The sequence below is a fragment of the Bemisia tabaci genome, chromosome 1 (assembly GCF_918797505.1).
Source record: "Bemisia tabaci chromosome 1, PGI_BMITA_v3".
In the NCBI taxonomy this organism is placed as follows: domain Eukaryota; kingdom Metazoa; phylum Arthropoda; class Insecta; order Hemiptera; family Aleyrodidae; genus Bemisia; species Bemisia tabaci.
Window position 1 is genome coordinate 8,616,147 of NC_092793.1, and position 17,418 is coordinate 8,633,564.

Here is a 17,418-nt window from a genome sequence, read left to right on the forward strand (position 1 = left end):
AGCCAGGAGAATAACGGTTTTTGAACCAGTCACGGGAATGAACGGTCGAGGGTGAGTCCATGTGCGTGATTCCTGGAATGTGTGCATTTAATGTTTTGATTATTTTGTCGAATTAAATATTTTAATTGATAGCTTGAATTGTGATTTTCGAAAATTATCGTGCTAACGTCAAGTGCAATAGTGTTCAGTTATGTTTTTCGGCTTACGGATGTATTTGGTGTTTTATTCCACGGAAAGTGTGTTTGGTTCCTGAGAAAATTGATGTAGATCATGGCATTTCATGATTTTAGAGTGCTCAGAACGATGAATGTAGCAGCCAGCTTAATACAGATTTTTGTTCTAGTGTATTTAGTTTAATGGCCGAAGCCTTTATAATTCCAGTGTCAAAAAATATTTACCCAAACTATTACTTATGAGGGCTGCTGACAAGTTATTCCTTAATTATTTTTACAAAATGGAAGAAAAAGAAAGATCAGTTTTGAATCCCTATTCTTCGTTATCCAACTCGGGTTTTTTAAGGCTGCTTAGTTTTGTTTGTTTACACGTTGTGCTGTTATTTTTAGTTCCTGTTACATTAGCTGGTGAGTACACTTTTCGATCCTTTGCTCTTCTCTGATTATGAAAGTCAATCTACCTGTTGCAAGGCCTGCCAGTTTTGCTGTTGTATCCTGTATTGTAATTTCACTGTTTTTTCATCTTTAAGATTTTGCCAGCTCACAAATGCTGATTGAAATCAGGGATGGAGTACTTACTTTGTGGTTTCTTAAATGAACCATGCTGTCTCCATGGTAACTTAGAAACTGTACCTATTTGGTTCAGGCATCAATCATTTCCCGCTATTGGCGGAGCAGCTCTGCTGATAGATTATCTTACACAGGGGTGTGTTTATAATAGACTAAATGGAACGAATTTTCTCTGAAACTTTCAGCTACGCACTCTAGACCTCAAATGTTATATAGAAGCTCCGTAGCTCAAAGCGCCGAGAAGAATTCTCTAAGCTCATAACAGGATGGAACCCCTGGGACTGATAGTACATTGAAATGAACAAAAAATTACCTAGGTACCCATAAAAAAGATCTGCTCAATTCTTAGTTGCGGCATTTGACGGTGCAATATCCTTCGGTCTTTCATTGGAGATTTTACGTAGAAAATGCCAATAGACCCAATTTTCAATTGGTTTTCAACAGACCCTTAAGTAACTCCAATTGTATTATTCCATGAAAGTACTTAGGTGTTTTGGAGCAATATTATAAATCTAAAGGAGTGTAGTAAAGCAAGTAGTAAATTGACAGTGAAACTGCAGAAAGCAAATCTTGTTGGTGGCATTACAAAACTTCCAAGTCCATTTTATTTTATCGAAGGAGAACAAATCAACCTGTTGTTTGAAATTTATCGCACAGAGAATTAAATCTGGAAAGGTTTTAAGAAATTATGTTGCCTATTTTTCACTTTGAAAAATGAAGTATGACAGGAAATCTGCAATGTTACAAACTGAAAGGAGGTATCCGCTTCTGCTGTTTCACCAATGAAATGGACTGTGTTAAGCGGAAAGGAACCAAACCATATCAGTTATCGGGAACTTTAACTTTTACCTGAAAACGGTTGTGCGGATTTTTGTGCAAACAGGGAATTCACTGCATAGTACGAAAAGAATTCTGTAAAATTTTCAAAGGAATCCGCACAAACGTTCTCTTGTACAAAAAATTAAATTGCCCAGTTAAATTTGGCAGCAGCTGATTTGGCTTGGTTCCTTTCTGTTGAACGCAGTCCAAATGCTTTACTAAGCATTTTATTAAATACTAAAAGGCACTTTAATAAGGTAGGTGTTGGTGTAAACAGTCTTTCTAGGAAAAAAATCTTGTTTGCTCCTAAGAATGGTTCACATTTATCTTTTTTTGCACTGCTATCGGGCACTTCATATGAATCAACTTTGAAGCCTTGCATTCTACCGATAGTATTTCTTAGTCAGTAGATTTGCCATGCTCTTCCAGAGATTTAAAGTGTTCATCGCACATGTGGGGGGGGGGGGGGGGGGGGGGGGGGCACTCCTCTTTATTGGACTTCATCTTGCAATTAGGAACTACAATTTCAGACTCCTCCATTTAAGCATTCATCTGCATAGGGTAACTTTTGGCACATACTTATGCTGTTTCTTACATGAGCTAGAATTTATAGCTCCTAACTGCAAAATTCAGTTCAATTATTACTCAGGTATTGCATTCAGCAGAAGGGAACTCAATGCGATTACAGAGTTTTCAAAATCGTGCAACTTCTTTGCTGTAAAAAAAAACGTATACCTAACTGATACTTAGACCAAGTTTTAACTAAATTCAGCCAATTTTGACTTTACTAATATGCAAGTTTAGACGTACAATTCACACGATTGTTTTCCTTTATAATCAACCAGTTTTCGTTTCAAATCAAAAACTATTTGCTATTTTGGGTTTTTTTTTTTTTTTTTTTTTAAGGTACCTAAATATATAGACGCACGATTTTTAAAACATCAATCCCGTCGGTTCCTGTACTGTTAAATGCAATTCACCTCAATCTCACGGCAACTTCAATCATTCTGTAAATATTTCGTACTTCGTTCGTTCTCATCACTTTCGATTTTCAGACGCAGCGCCGTATTCTGCCGTGCTATGGAAGAACGTCGTATGAACATTTGAGAGTTGCCAAATTGTCTTTGATGAAATGTGAAATTTTGAGGAAAGTTATGAATATGTTTCCTTGAAATTTTCAGGGAATTCAGGCAAAATTGGGAACAAAATTATCTGAAAAATAGGAAGAAAACCCTTTTTAGATTTACTAGAAAATTCTTGTTTTATCGAAGGAAATTTGGCAACGCCTGAAGGTTCATACGGCGTTTTTCCTTTGCAGGGCAGCATTTGACTAGCGCGTTTTCAGGATTTAGCCACCGAAATGCGCCTTGAAATGAGCCCGGGGTACAAGTGAAAAATCGTGGGAGCGAACCCTAAAAAATCATTGTGAGTGACGGACCGCTCAGTCTACTCCTCGCGAGGAGGGGCGGCCGTAGAAAAGGAGAACAGTGTGGTAGGTTTCACGGTTCCAACGAAATCATTACCTTTTTTCGAGATTTTATTGAGGTGAGCCCATTGAAAACAGGCTCCGAGATCTAGGGAGTCCCGAGGGCTCTCGCAGTTACCTGGCCTCTTTTCTCTTTCCACGATTCGGATTCCGGATTCTTCCTTTGTGCGTTCGCGTTTCGATGTCAAGCGCGGAAAACAAGCTCCTCCTCTCTACTGTGCTAAGTAAAAACACCGTATGAGCATCCAAATATTGCCTAATTCTTTTCCAGGAACCGTTTATTTTTGAAGGAACTATGAATATTTTCCCCCATAAATTTTCGGACTTTAAAGATCAGGGTACGAACGGAATCCTCTGAAAAATCGGAGGAGAAATATTCTCCAATTTTCCTGTTAATTTGTAATTTGTTGAAGGAGATTTGGCAATGCCTGAAGGCTCATACGGCGGTCTTCCTAAGCACGGCAGCTCTCAAACCACTGCGCTGTGCGGATCCCTTTGCATTTCTTTCAGGCGACGAGGATGTTCTCAAAAGTTTGAATGAACTCTTGTGGAGGAGCCTCATGCCTCATGCCACCTGCAAGGATAGATTGATACACCCTGACTGACTCGATAGTCTCTCAAATCACAATCGGATAGCAACGAGACTGTCGTATCAACATTGAGTATTTTTAAGAAGAACCTATCCGTTAGCGAAATAATTTACTTAGCGTACCTTAAAGTCGAATGGATGCTGAGTTTGGGGTACCCAACCAACCATTAGACAAGGTACGAATTCAAGCATGTTTCATGGTCGCATGTTTCTTCGCCAGAACTTCACGTAAAACCAGGGTTGCCACAGTCAGTACCGGGAAATATCAGGGAAAATTTGTCAAATCACCTTCATTTGCTTTCTAAATGAGTTTGAAATTTTGAACAAGAAATTTTGCCTGAAAACTATTAGATATCCTTGCAAGGAATTAATTTCAGTAAGTAATTCTCGCTGCGCGAATCGTGTTCTACGTGAAACTTTGGTCTTAAAGCATGAATCAGAATGCTTAACTTCCAACCTCGTCCATAGGTCCATTGCAACGAAATTGTCGTATCGACATTGGGAACTTTTATAAAGAGCCTAACCGCTAGCGAAAGAACTTACTCAGGGTTTTAATCGAATGGATAATGAGTTTGGGTCCTTAATTCCGGTCCGCGGAAAATGCCCTTTTTTCTTTCGTGGCAGAGGTCTCTTAGTTCGCAATGCCAAACTCAGTTTCCATATTTAGGAGACAATAAAATAGCGGCCTCGTGTTATTCTCTGATTCTTCACGGCTTCAGCGTATAAGCGCCTCATCCACCTGAATCCAACAACGGCTTCCGAATTAAAAGGTGATCGGAATGTATGCCCTTATTCGTAGATCGAAATGCATCGATGATTCCTGCTCCTTGGCCGGAGTTCAGTGACTCGAGCGTCCGTTTTCCTCGAGATGCTCCTAACATTGGCATGCGATGTATCGATTAATGTGCCATTTAAACATATGGAAAAGGATCGGTAAATAGGGTTCTCGCAACAAACACTTTAATAAGCGATTGTTTTCCACAGCTCCAAATGGGGAAATATCGATGATCGATCACTAACGCCACTGGCTCAATCGGTCTCACGTCGATGGTTTGATGAAGTACCTTGTTTAAATCTCCGAGGAATGTGTCGGTCCTTCAAGTCAGGGGAAAAATTTGGTGTGTTTTCTTTGTTGGAGTTGAAGCTTTTGGCTATAGAAACGAAGGATATTCTTGTGCTCCATTCTCTAAGAAGTTCAATCACAAATATGAAATCCACAAAAGTCAGACACCCGCAAAGTCTCCATCGGACTAAAACAACGGAAAATGTGCATGCAAATTTTTTATTGCTTCATCTCAAGGTGCTTAAATAGCTGATTTCAAAGTATTTTTTTTAATTTTTTTGGGAAATAGTATAAAAATAGATTTAAAAGTGAGAAAATGCACCGCCTAGTGACGTCATCTGGCGGCATCTCCCATGTAAACACACGTATTTTAGCAGATTAAGTCGATCATTTCGTCATATCATCTCCAATAATTGTTCAATTCATGAACCAAGGGTATCCTCGTGTTCAGTTCACTCTGTAGTTCTCACTTCAACACGAGATTCATCAAATTTCAGACACCTGCAAATTCTCTATTAATCCAATCCCTTAGAATCCGCGCTTTTCGAATAACCAATTCTTGCTTGTTTCGTAGACCTATGAAACCATCCGAAACCTTGATTCATGAAGAATACGCTTGGAGACTTAAACGCACGACATGATAGGAAAGTGCTCGCCGATTTGACGCCAACTCTGTCCAGCGTCGATTTCGCTTTGTTATCCGGTCGTTGAAAAAATACCCGATGAAATCTCTGATGAGTGGGTGTAATCTCTTTCACAATCGGTTGCAAGCTCAAATGGAACGTGATTGCGAATGCACCTCGTCACCCTTTGTTTTCGGCCTGTCGCGGCTGTTACGCAGTTGACCCAAGATTTTGCCGTCTCATCTTGCGGCATCAACAATTAAAATCGGTGATAGCTTCTTTTACCTTCCTCTATCTTCAACCACCGGTCATCTCAAGCTGGCTGTAGGAACCGCTCCCTATAATGCCGTTCTTAAGTGAAACGCCGTATGAGCCCTCAGACGTTGCCAAATTTCCCTCGATAAAGTAAAAATTTTCTAGGAAGCTTTTGGATCTTTTTTTTTTCCAATTTTTAGAGAAATCCAGACTAGATTTGATGTAAAGTATGTGGAAATGTCAAAGGAAAGTACTCATGACTTTCCCTAAAAATTGAAGTTTGGTGAGGGGAAATTTGGCAACTCCTGAAGGCTCATACGACGTTCTTTCTTAGCACGGCGGCCGGCACCGGTAGCTTGTCAAGCTATGTACACAATGGGCCCAAGTTACATATCGATGGTGAAACTACCAAACCACGTATCTCGTTTGCGGTGTTTAAAAATCTACGCTCACATTTTATTTTTTTGAAGTAGACCAAATTAATATCATTCCTTGAAATTTTCACAGAATTTTCTCCGCACGAAGAGGAAAAATCACAGAAATTTTCAAGACTGGACGTTAAGTAGTTTTTCATTTAAAAAATAAATTATGACAGGAAGTCTGCGACGTCGCAAACCGAGATACGTGGTTTGGTAGTTTCACCGTCGATATTCTGGCGTCGTTATGTCTTGCGCCTGATTGGTAGAAGGTAGGTACATTCTTTCGTAGAAATAATTGACGGATCCAACGGTTTATTTTTTTGCGTCTAGGGTTTCCACTGTTTTCGGTGCACCATGTTCAATGCCACTGCACGACCATGATTACGGAAATTTGTTACCTCGTTTCAACGTAGCGTTTCAAATCGCAATTTGTATTTTTACTCGACAACTGTTAGGTTTTTTCTTCTGAGAATTTCTTTGGTTTTTCTGGGCAAATTTCATTTCTTATGATTTCATTTCCTGGCTAAAATCAGGGTGAATTTGCACAGAAATCGGACAGTCACTTCTTTGGTGTTATTGGATCTATACTGAAAAACACACTGAAAAAACGAGATTAGGGCTGGGCCCTAGAATTGCTTCACCTCCACCGCCACAGGGGCAGGCCCTGCGTGGGTAAGGCCCAGCCCTACCTGGACAGGGTCTACCTCTTCCAAGGTAGGGCTGAACCCTGAAGCAGGTAGGTTTGGGCTCTACGCGCGTCGGACCTGCCCCTATGGCGGTGGAGGTGAAGCAATTTTACCTACCCGGTTAGGGCTGGGACCTTCGGTGCAGGCACCAGCCCTAAACTCGTTTTTTCCGTGCATGTATGCACTCATGCTTCATAAATTATGGGTCGGGGCCACATACAGACCATACATGAAAAATTTGATGCCGACCTATGAATAGGGATAGAGTCCATTTTAGTACTTATGAACAAATATTACATACGAAGAGTGTGGACCGTATGGACCCAGCGTCTATACTGTATGGACCCAGAGTCCATACCGTATGAACGGTGAGTTCATACACATGCTTTTCCATACATGACATGTTTACGGCACATCTCTGGTCTAGTCGTGAAAGCCAGACCGTATGTACGAGCAGTTCGTACCGTAAATTTTCCAAGCAGTATGGACTCTCACTACATAACCATTTTTTTCAGTGTACCGTTCAATTAAATTTTGCAATAGTTGAATGGAGATTCATTCCTTTGCCTGGAAGCGAATAATCAATGCAGTTTTGGGCGAGGTGGACAGTTGGCGTCTTAATTTTCGCCATTGATGCGCAGTAGTTCATCCCCATGCAAATACTCACGCAGAGAACTTTTAAATTGTAACCAAGTCGCACGAACCGAGGGGTATTTTTCCATCGCGAGACTAATTGGACTGCATTTTGCAATTTAGATCTATAAATTCTGGCTCATCTGAAAAAACACTTATGTGCATAGGGAAACTAACGGCACATACGTTGTTTTTTAATCGGGCCGGAATTTATAGTTCCTAATTGCAAAATGCAGTCCAATTATCAGTAATTTCAAATGTTAGATACGGAAGGAATCAATCAGGACGGTCAGTGCCTAGGTTTAATTGACGCCCTTGTTTCGCATGACCGTATTATCAGGCACCTGACACCTTGCACCCGTAACGTGCACCTGGTTGCGGTGCAGCCTTAAATAACAGGGCAGGCACTGGAATAGGAAAGCGCTGTGCATAGATAGTTCACACGATCCCGGCCGGAGGGAACGGGCTCATTATGGGCGAAAAGTTTCCTAGCGGATCGTTACTGTGACCCTGAATTCCAGATTTCAATGCGACAGTTGCATGATTTTTCTTTTTTATTTTGATTTTTTTTGCAATAAGGATATCCAACTTCATCTATCCGTTTTTCAACTAGGTAATTGAATTAAACCTGCGGAAACGACTCTCAAGGTCGCCGAGAATCAAACCCCATTTAAAACGGTTTATAAGATTTCGCGCGCTCCTGTCCTGTCTCAACGACAGTGCGCCAAAAACGGCGTAGTTTCAGATAAAACAGCCCTAATTAACATTACTCCTCCGGAGAGCCAATGCTGACAGTGCTTCGAAGTAAAATTTAAGTAAGCAAAACTCTATTTTTGCGCATACGGCTCTCTTCGCTCTCGGCTACCACAGCTACTGTCGTGCTAAGGAAGAACGCCGTATGAACATTCGGGAGTTGCGAAGTTTCCCCAGAAAAAAACCTGTATTTTTGACAAAATTCATGCATATTTTTCCTTGAAATTTTCAGATATCTAAGATTAAATTGTGTACAAAATTGTCTGAAAATTTGAGGAAATAATGTTCACAATTTTCCCAGTAACTGCAGTTTTAAACGGAGGAAACTTGGCAACGTCTGAAGGCTCATACGGCGTTTTCCCTTAGCATGATAGCACAGCAGAGTAGCCCCGTTCGCCTTTTTCATCAGTGATCGAAGCATAATTCATGATGGATTCGGCAACCCCGACTTGGGAGTTGCCAGTCCGCGATGGGCAAGAAAGTCTTTCCCTCCGTCTGAAAGACGTGAATCCCGTGAATTATTTTCATACAGGCTCGAGGCTGCGATAGAGAATCTTTTCCACCGTCCGTCCATGTCCGAGTTTCCTCCGGGTGCCCGTTTCCGGTCTCAGCGGAAACGCCAGCGTAATGGAAGCGATTCGTGAAAAAAGTGCCGGGAGCGCCCCCCTCAACCCCCTCCCCCCTCCACGCGGCCGCTTAATCGCCGTCGGATCCGCCGCTTTTCTCATGTGAACTTCCATCGCTGTTTAATTGTCAACATTCAGACACTTGAAGGGCTTCGTATCCCGCAGCAGTGGCGTCGGCTATCGATGTATTCCCGTTTGGAGCCATGGTAAAGAATCGATTCTTGAGGCGTCCGTCGCGAACTCCGTGATGATCGATCATTCTCCATGGGTTAAATGGGAGATTATTCGATTTATCGCAGACTCGCCACTGACAAGCGGGTAGTCGGTTCCCGGCGCTGTCGGGCTACTAGATCCGCTGTAATTCCTCAGGGTCATTCCAGGTCGTCGGTTTTTTTTTCTTCTTTATTTTCTTCACTTTTAGCAATTACAATTAGGGGGTTTTCTCCTATGTAAAAGTGGTTTTCACGAAAGTTTTTTCGAAATATTCGTCGCGATTTCCTTCCCTCAGTTCATGCAAATGATTCATTGGTTTGCGTATTCAACTCACCAACACCACTGTCTGTATTTTAGAAAAATTCAAATTTTTTTTAAAAAGAATTTTAGTATGGTCCGAACCAGGAGCGTCATCAGTTCTTAGCCCTCCCAATTTTAAACCTTTTTTCTCAGAAATTTCAGAGACGAAATTTTTGCATTTTACGTACCAATTTGCTGTGCCTCTGAAGAAGAGAAAATATACCTACGTGGTGTTTTCCGCGGTTTTGCAAGAAACAAGCGATCTTGATTAAAATTTTGCGAAAAATACGTCGTTGACAAAAATATATGTTGACTCGCGGCATCGCCCATTTTTAACGCCTTTGGATTTTCGCGCGCCAGATATTGTTCGGTCCAGGAGTTTTTGCACCCTGTTCATACGGCCTTCATCCGTAATTGTCGTGCTAAGGAAAAACACCGTATGAACACCCGAGAGTTGCCGAATTTCCTCCAGTAAAATGTTCTTTTTTGAGGCGAGTCACAAGTATTTCCTCTTGAAATTTTCAGTTAATTTACATCTATGAATCCAAATAAAATTCTCTAAAAAAAATTGAAGGAAAAATATTCACAGATTTCCCTGAAAATATTTATTTTAACAGAGGAAATTTGGCAACGTCTGAAGGCTTTTACAGCGTTTTTCCGTAGCACGGCAGAGTATATAACCGTGACCGCCCATCAAAGCTGGTTATGTAGACATGTTTGTATTAATTTGCCACGCACCCTGGCTCTTCAAAAATGGACGAGATTTCTGTCACCCTTTAAAAGGTCCATGTGCTGAGTTGATTAATTAAACGAGCGGAGACGAGCACTGCCGTTCTAAGGAAGAACGCCGTATGAACATTCGAGAGTTGCCAAATTTTCTTTGATAAAATGTTTATTTTTGAGGAAAGTCATTAATATTTTTCCCTGAAATTTTCACGAACTTCAGGTGAGTTTGCGAACAAAATTATACGAAAAATTGGATGAAAAATCATCACAAATTTTTCCGAGGATTCGTGATTTACCAAAGGAAACTTGGCAACGCCTAAAGGTTCATACGGCGTTCTTCCTTAGCACGGAAGAGCACATTCGTGGCGAAATTATCGTGGGGTACAACGTACACAACCGAAAATTTCGTGCTCTCCTGTTTTCCCCCTTTATCCCCCTTGTGCAGACTAGTCTGGTCGTGACCGAGGCGCTTTTAGTGGCCCGTTCGCTCGCCGTAGCCGCCTCTACAAATTATTTTTACAAGTTGGGTAGACGTGTTTATTTTTAGACGGCAGTTGAGGGATCGGAGCCGCGCTCGAAGGTGTTACTCGTCGATGGTCGCCACCGGCCAAGGGAAAGGGTGAACAGGGAAAATGGAATATGATGCTCATTACCCGGCCGACTCTGTTTATTTGTTTTGGTCGCTGGATAATCGGATGGATGGATGTTGAAACGTTGTAGTCAAGCTGTTTTTTTTTTACCTTTGCATGCCTGTACCAGTGTACCACCTTCAGAGAATTAGGGTACGCTTCTTTAGTGTGGGAAGAAACCCTTTAGAAACTCGTACAATTTTTTAGCGGGAAGCGGTGTTTCCTATTTTCCAACGTTAGGTACCATTCACAAAAATTCATTTAAAAAAAAAAAAAAAAAAAAAAAAAAAAAAAAAAAAAAAAAAAAAAAAACTTGCCAAGTTTGTGAAGAATCATTGTGAGTGTGTTTTTTTTCAAAATTAAATCAGTGCCAAAAATTGTCCATTTGCAGTACGAGTGCAAATATCGATGTGAAAAATTGGAATTTTTTTCCCATTTCAGCCAGGGAAAACCTGGATAACCTTCAAGTTTCTCCGTTATATACCAACGAAAATACGAGCTTTTAAAGTTTCCGATTCATGTGTATTTTCAATTGTCAAGGAATTTCGACAAAATGTGTATGGGGAATCAGGGAAATATCAGGGAATTGCATTTTCTAATTCTGCGGCAACCCTGTACTTGGCGAGGGAGATCCTCGGATAAGGAGAGTAATAACCGTCGTTGGGGCTATTTCGTAATGGAAAGTCAGATGAAAGGTTTCCGTAGCCTTGACGGGCGGAGGCGTGAGTTAACCGCGAGTCTGCCTCGTACTTCGCCAAGTCATCCCGACATCAGTCATCCTTCAGGAACCACGTTCTTTTTGTTTTGCTTCGTTTATCCGTTTTGCTTAGTTTTTTCAAACTCGGACGCTTCAAATTAGGCTTTGCAATATTGTCTCGTTGTTGCGCTGTCATCACCAGCTCGCGAGTCGACGCCATCGTTTTCCCGCGACAAGTCCTCGCTGTCCACCACTGAACTGCTGTGCTAAGGAAGAACGTCGTATGAACCTTCAGGCGTTGCCAAATTTCCTTTAATAGGTAAAACAAGAATCCCCTGGTAAATTTATGAATATTTTTCTTCCAATTTTTCGGATCATTTTGTTCGTAATTTCACCTTAGGTTCCTGAAAATTTCAAGGAAAAATATTCATAACTTTCCTCTAAAATAAACATTTTATCGAAGGAAATTTGGCAACTCTCGAATGTTCATACGGTGTTCTTCCTTGGCACGGCGGTGCACCTCACTCTTCTGCCGTGCTAAGGAGGAACGCCGTATGAAGATTCGAGAGCTGCCAACTTTCCTTCGGTTAAATGTTTATTTTTGAGGCAAGTTATGAATATTTTTCCTTGAAATTTTCAGGAACTTAAGGTGAAATTACTTACAAACGAAATTATCTGAAAAATAGGAGAAAAAATATTCACAAATTTTCCAGAAAATTCGTGATTTATCAAAGGAAATTTGGCAACGCCTGAAGGTTCATACGGCGTTTTTCCTTAGCACGGCAGTCTTTCTCACAGAGTCTGTCCAGCTATCACTGGTGATGTCATGCTTACGTAACTGAAAGTTTTGGCAGGACCTTCCGTGCCTCGCTATTCGCGCTATGATCATTCCATGCCAACCGGTGCCATTTTGAAAAAATAACCCCCTCAGAATTTTATGAAATTTAGCATACTTAGTGTACATGCATTACTAAAAATCCAAAAATCCACTTTAATTCAATCACATGTTGGACTTCCGCGAACTATCAGTGTCTGATAAGTGCAACGGGTGGTCGAATCAACTTAAAATGTTGTATTTTCACTGCGCTAAGTATGCCAAATTTAATCAAATCCGAAGGGGTCACCTTTTCAAAGTGACACCAATTGGCATGGAATGACTTAGTAGCGTACCTTCAAAGTGAGAATAAGGGGGTACGGCCCCCAACCGCTTTGCACTCCAACTGCCCGAAGCGCTTCGCGCTTCAGGCGTTGTGTACTAATCTTATGTGAGTTTATGCTGCACTGGGTCTCAAGGGGACTCCTCAGATCGAAATGTAAATTTTTGTACGGCGCGGGCGGCGTTTTTCCTTAGCACTGTGGCCAGTGGCGTGGCATGAATTGCGATATATCGATCGTTATGCCATTTAAACCTATGGTAAAGAATCGATTATTAAGGTGTTCGTTGCGAACACCCTGTACATCGATCCTTTTCCATAGGTTTAAATGGCTGATCAATCGATACATCGCAAAGCATGCCACGCCACTGACTGCGGCAGAGTAGTACATCGACTTGTATGTTAAACAGTTTCATGAGTTCTTAAATGAGCGACAGTGTGTGTGTGTGTGTGTGTGTGTGTGTGTGGGGGGGGGGGGGGGCACGGTGGCTGGCATCACTCATCTCGAGTGTTGAGCGTTCCCTGCCCGGGCGCGGGCGTAAAGTGTGTTGATTGTCGGTTTTGGCCCGCGCCGCTTAGTTGATGCCTGATCGAATGTTACTCGTACTTATCGTTTCAGCCCTTGACCGGAATAACGAGGTAATCATCACCATTCCGTGACCATTCATTTCCGTGTAATACTGTAATATGCTGTGCTAAGTGACCAGGTTCTTTCAGCCTCTCGTCCGTATTTCGCCGGTTCGATCGGGGGAAATCGCGGAAATTTCAGTGAGAATTCGGCAACCTTGTCGCGGCGTGGCGCTAGTTGAAACGCGTGCCGCGCTCGATTCAATCAGACTATCATTTCGTGTAAATACTTAAATTTACACGGCGAATCGGCTGCTTATTTCGTGTCCGGGTGCCGCAACATCTTCTGTTCGGCTTTGAAGTTGCCTATATTTTTCAAGAGCTAATAACGCGCTGTACGCGATGCTTAATAAGCGTACTTTCGTTGATGATCGGTCGAGCCAAAATTCCCCGATAATGGCGGTGAGATTATAATCGGGTTGGTAGCAGGGCCGGATTAAGAGCTAAGGGGGTGGCCACATGGGCCGCGGCAAATCAAGGGGCGGCAAATTTTGCAATTTTTTTTTTTTTTAAATAATATAATTTTGAAAAAAAATTACAAACGAGAAAAGGCCACAAAATCTCTCATTTCCTGGAGTATAATAATTTCTAATTTTGTTGTCTTTTAGTGATTTAAAAAGACACCAACTTTCATTAATCGAGTTAAGAGAAAAACCAAACACTCGATTTGGCCTGGAACGGAGCGACTTAGAGAGAAATGATGACGAGGACTTGAGATGTAAAGGAGAAGCCCTCGGCGCGGCGGTCGGCATGTAACACATATTAGAGCAACGACGAAATTTCTCGCGCGAATCTTGTTCTTCGTGAAATTCTGGTTTAGACACATATATTATAACGCCTAAGTGAATTCGTACCTTTCAGTTTGAGAACGCTTAAAGTTCTATTGATGGAAGCTGGGGAACTAGTGAGTACAAATTCAGTAGTGGGGCGCCTTCAATTCGAGTGATACTTTCAGCTTCACCGGAGAGTTAGTTTAGTTGCGTGACCTAACTGAGCACAGCCCGACTCCGTTGCGATCGGTTCCTGAGGTTTTTGACCGATCAGGATTATAAAACTGGGGCGTGTTCAAGTAGTGCAACTACTAGAGTACCTATATAGCGAGAGTATGGACAGTTCGCTTCATGGAGGGCTTAGGGCCAAAAAGCGCAGCCACCCTTCTAACCAACTTCTAACGCACAAAATTTCACTGCCAGTCTGCAGATTCCAATTCTAACCAAGATGGCTAAGAATGTACATAAATGAGCGTTCTATCGCAAAAATGAGTAAATTTATGCAACCCTAAGCCAAATACTTACTTTATAAACGATGGTTCGTAACAATTGTATTTGTAAAGCGCTCTGGATAATTGAAGTCGGCCCTAACTTTATTCGCGGAGACATCGGTGAAGGCCTGATGGATTTTCGGAGTTTCACATCTGTCTATACTCTCGCTATACAGGTACTCTAACACATATTAGCGCCTACAAGACTGCACGAATACTTCACGCCTTGTATCAAACACAGTGCGGTCACTGCGGTCAGCGTGAAACGGATAGCGCCTACAAGAATGCATGAATACTTCACGCATTGCGCCAAATACAGTGCGGTCAGCGTAAAACGCTTAGCGCCTACAAGACTGCGTGAATACTTCACGTATTGCGTCAAACACAGTGCAGTCTGCGCGGCGCGGCGGCGGAAGTTAAAATCATGAAACTACATCTGTTTGTTCTTTCAAAATTTGTTCGTTCATTTCTTATGAATGGAAGGCTTTGTCCACACAGAGATCTACTTTAGACTGTGCATGAAGTTAGTTGTTTTTGTAATCGACGTAAAAAAATGATAATTTCCTCGAATTTTCAAGTTAAAAAAAGTGGAAGCAAAGGTTGCAGTAAATGCCTGATTTGAACATCCACAGATGACAGTAAGCGGCAGGTACAGGGAGCAACTTGTAGGATTCTCTAAAGCGATGACTTTTCTTTGAAAACTCGCGGAATTTCGGTCGTAGTTTGAAAAGAATAATGAATTCTTGTCATTATTCTGAAAAAATCGGGAAATTTTTCGGAACTATCGAAAGGATGAAGTAATGTTGTTGAAAACGTCGACAAAATCAGAGAAACTTTGGCAGAAATACTAAAAAAATGAAGGGAGTTCAACCGTAGCATGTTTTGCCCAGAACCGATCATTTTAGGTAATGAATTTAAATTAAAAAGAGGAAAAATATTGTTGTCAATTATTTGCGAGAATCATCACTGTGATGGCAAATGACTGCGATCCTAGAACCCTCTGAACCATGGTACAAAACTGTCATCCTGCAGTGTTATTACTCAACGGTAGGCTTAAAAAGCCGTACAAACTTTCATGACAGTCACGCACTGCGGGTTGCGTACATTGACGTGAACCTATTAGATCTACCCATTTAGAGGGGTGCGACTCATACATGTGCATCCTACTTCCGTGCTAAGGAACAACGCCGTATGAGCATTCCCATGCTGCCAAATTTCCTCCCGGGAAATATTTATTTTTGAAGGTAGTTACGAATATCCGTCTTGAAAGTCTCAGATACTTTAGATCAAATTACGAACAATCTTCTCCGAAAACTTGGATGTAAAATATTTACGAATTGTCCCGAAAATTCGTGATTTGTTGAAGGAATGTGGTAACGTCTGTATGCTCATACGACGTTCTTCCTCAGCACGGCAGCACACTTCGTCGCTCCTCTGACGTAAGGCGTAACTTGATTTCTACGTGACCCCTGTGCTCCGTATAACTCTATGCTTTCTAAGGCTCATGCAAAAATCTAGATACGCCCTTACGTCAGAGGAGCGACGACTTACCTATCAAAACCTCGGTGAAAAACGTCAATCAAAAGTCAAAGTTTATTTTCCACGCGGGAAGCGGCATGAAACGCAGAGCTTTGCACAAGCTATCGCAAGGGCGGCCAGCGACGAGGGTGAGAGGTCTTACGTAAGCCCCTCCCTCGCCAGAAGGCTCGAGCGGCCCCGCAAACTTTTCCGCGAAACGTTGCGTAATTCGCCCCATTTCGCCCCTTGTTTATTTCGCCAATTGAATTCATCGAATCTCATTTCATCGATAGAGTGGACTTTTTCCACCCTTTCCTCTGGGGAAGAATCTTCCCTACGTTGTTTTAGAACCCCAATTTTCAATTCTAGTTTCGTGCAGCTCATTTATTTAAGTAGGCCGTAAAATGTAGGATCAGAGTGACGATTCAATCGGATTCGTGATTTGTGCAAGTTCTGCGAAGAACACCCCAATGTTTGTCTCGGTCTCTCGATCTCTCCAGTGTTCATTCCATCAATTCTGTGTTTTTTACTCCCCTTGTTTTGGCATTGATTCAATATACTTAATGGATTGATTTTTTCGAAAGTAATGTTAAAACAATAGTAAGTCTTTGTACGACGCTTTTTCCTGACACGATAGTTAGTACTTACTGCCGTGTTAAGGAAAAATCCCGTCTGGAAGTACTGAAAATGTGCAGAAATTTCGCTAAAAGGTTCGGAATTTAGTCCTTCATACCATGATGCGTATTCGTTATAATAAAGCCTAGAAAGTATTGAATCCCCTGAGCGTTGATTCTTTGCGTGGTTTATGCCTGCAAGATCGACGAGTGTGCAGTCTTTTAATCTTGAAGCCACCAATGAAATTTTGTGTCTACGTCAATTTTGTCGCAATCAGGCGACAATTTCAAATTTTCGAATTTCGTCAAATGGAGGTGCTGAAAAAGTCGGTACTAAATTTCTTGGGAACATACTAACAAAGTACTATTTTGGCCAGCCTGTTTTAGTAGACACCCTGATGTCGATTTTAATGGGTCGTATTCGATGTATCAAACTGGTGAGATTGTATCGATATCGATTGGTTCAACGTGTAAACATAGCCTCAAAAGTCAATTGAGTAATCTAAGGGAACGGGGTTCTTGTGATAGATTTTTTATTCTTATGAGTACTAAATGGCATCGCTAGGTGGAATAGTTAGGAATTTTCTCATTTTCAGCTTTTCTTACTGAAATCCTGAAATTTCGGTTTGAGGTTATACTCTATTGTTTTGAACCAAACGATAAATCGAACCACTATCGAATGCGATCTATTGGAAAATAGGGATAGTCGATGATTCACGTTGAATGACCCTCGGATCGACCCGCGAATCCCATCGATAGCGCCGTGGCCACTCGAAGATGAGCATGAATCTGGCGTCGACTTGAGTCCCTTTATACTGAGAGTCAAGACAATGCGAATCCGATTTCTGATTGGTTAACCGGAGTTTTAGGGCCTTCACAATGGTCACAAACGGCAATAAAGATTACTATTTTCACCAATTCGCCATATGATTTATAATCTGGAATGGACCAGGGAATTACGGGTTCGGCAAGGAACAAACGGAA

General features: G+C 41.6%; 1 protein-coding gene across 2 annotated transcripts in view; it reads left to right on the forward strand.

Moving 5' to 3' along the window:
* sdk (sidekick cell adhesion molecule) overlaps positions 1–17,418 on the forward strand; it is a 160,174-nt gene continuing 142,756 nt past the window's right edge. For both annotated transcript variants that reach the window (XM_019055096.2, XM_019055106.2), the window contains exon 1: positions 1–581. In XM_019055096.2, coding sequence (XP_018910641.2) covers positions 413–581 — 169 coding nt within the window. In that variant the 5' untranslated portion in view covers positions 1–412. The remainder of the gene's footprint in view (positions 582–17,418) is intronic.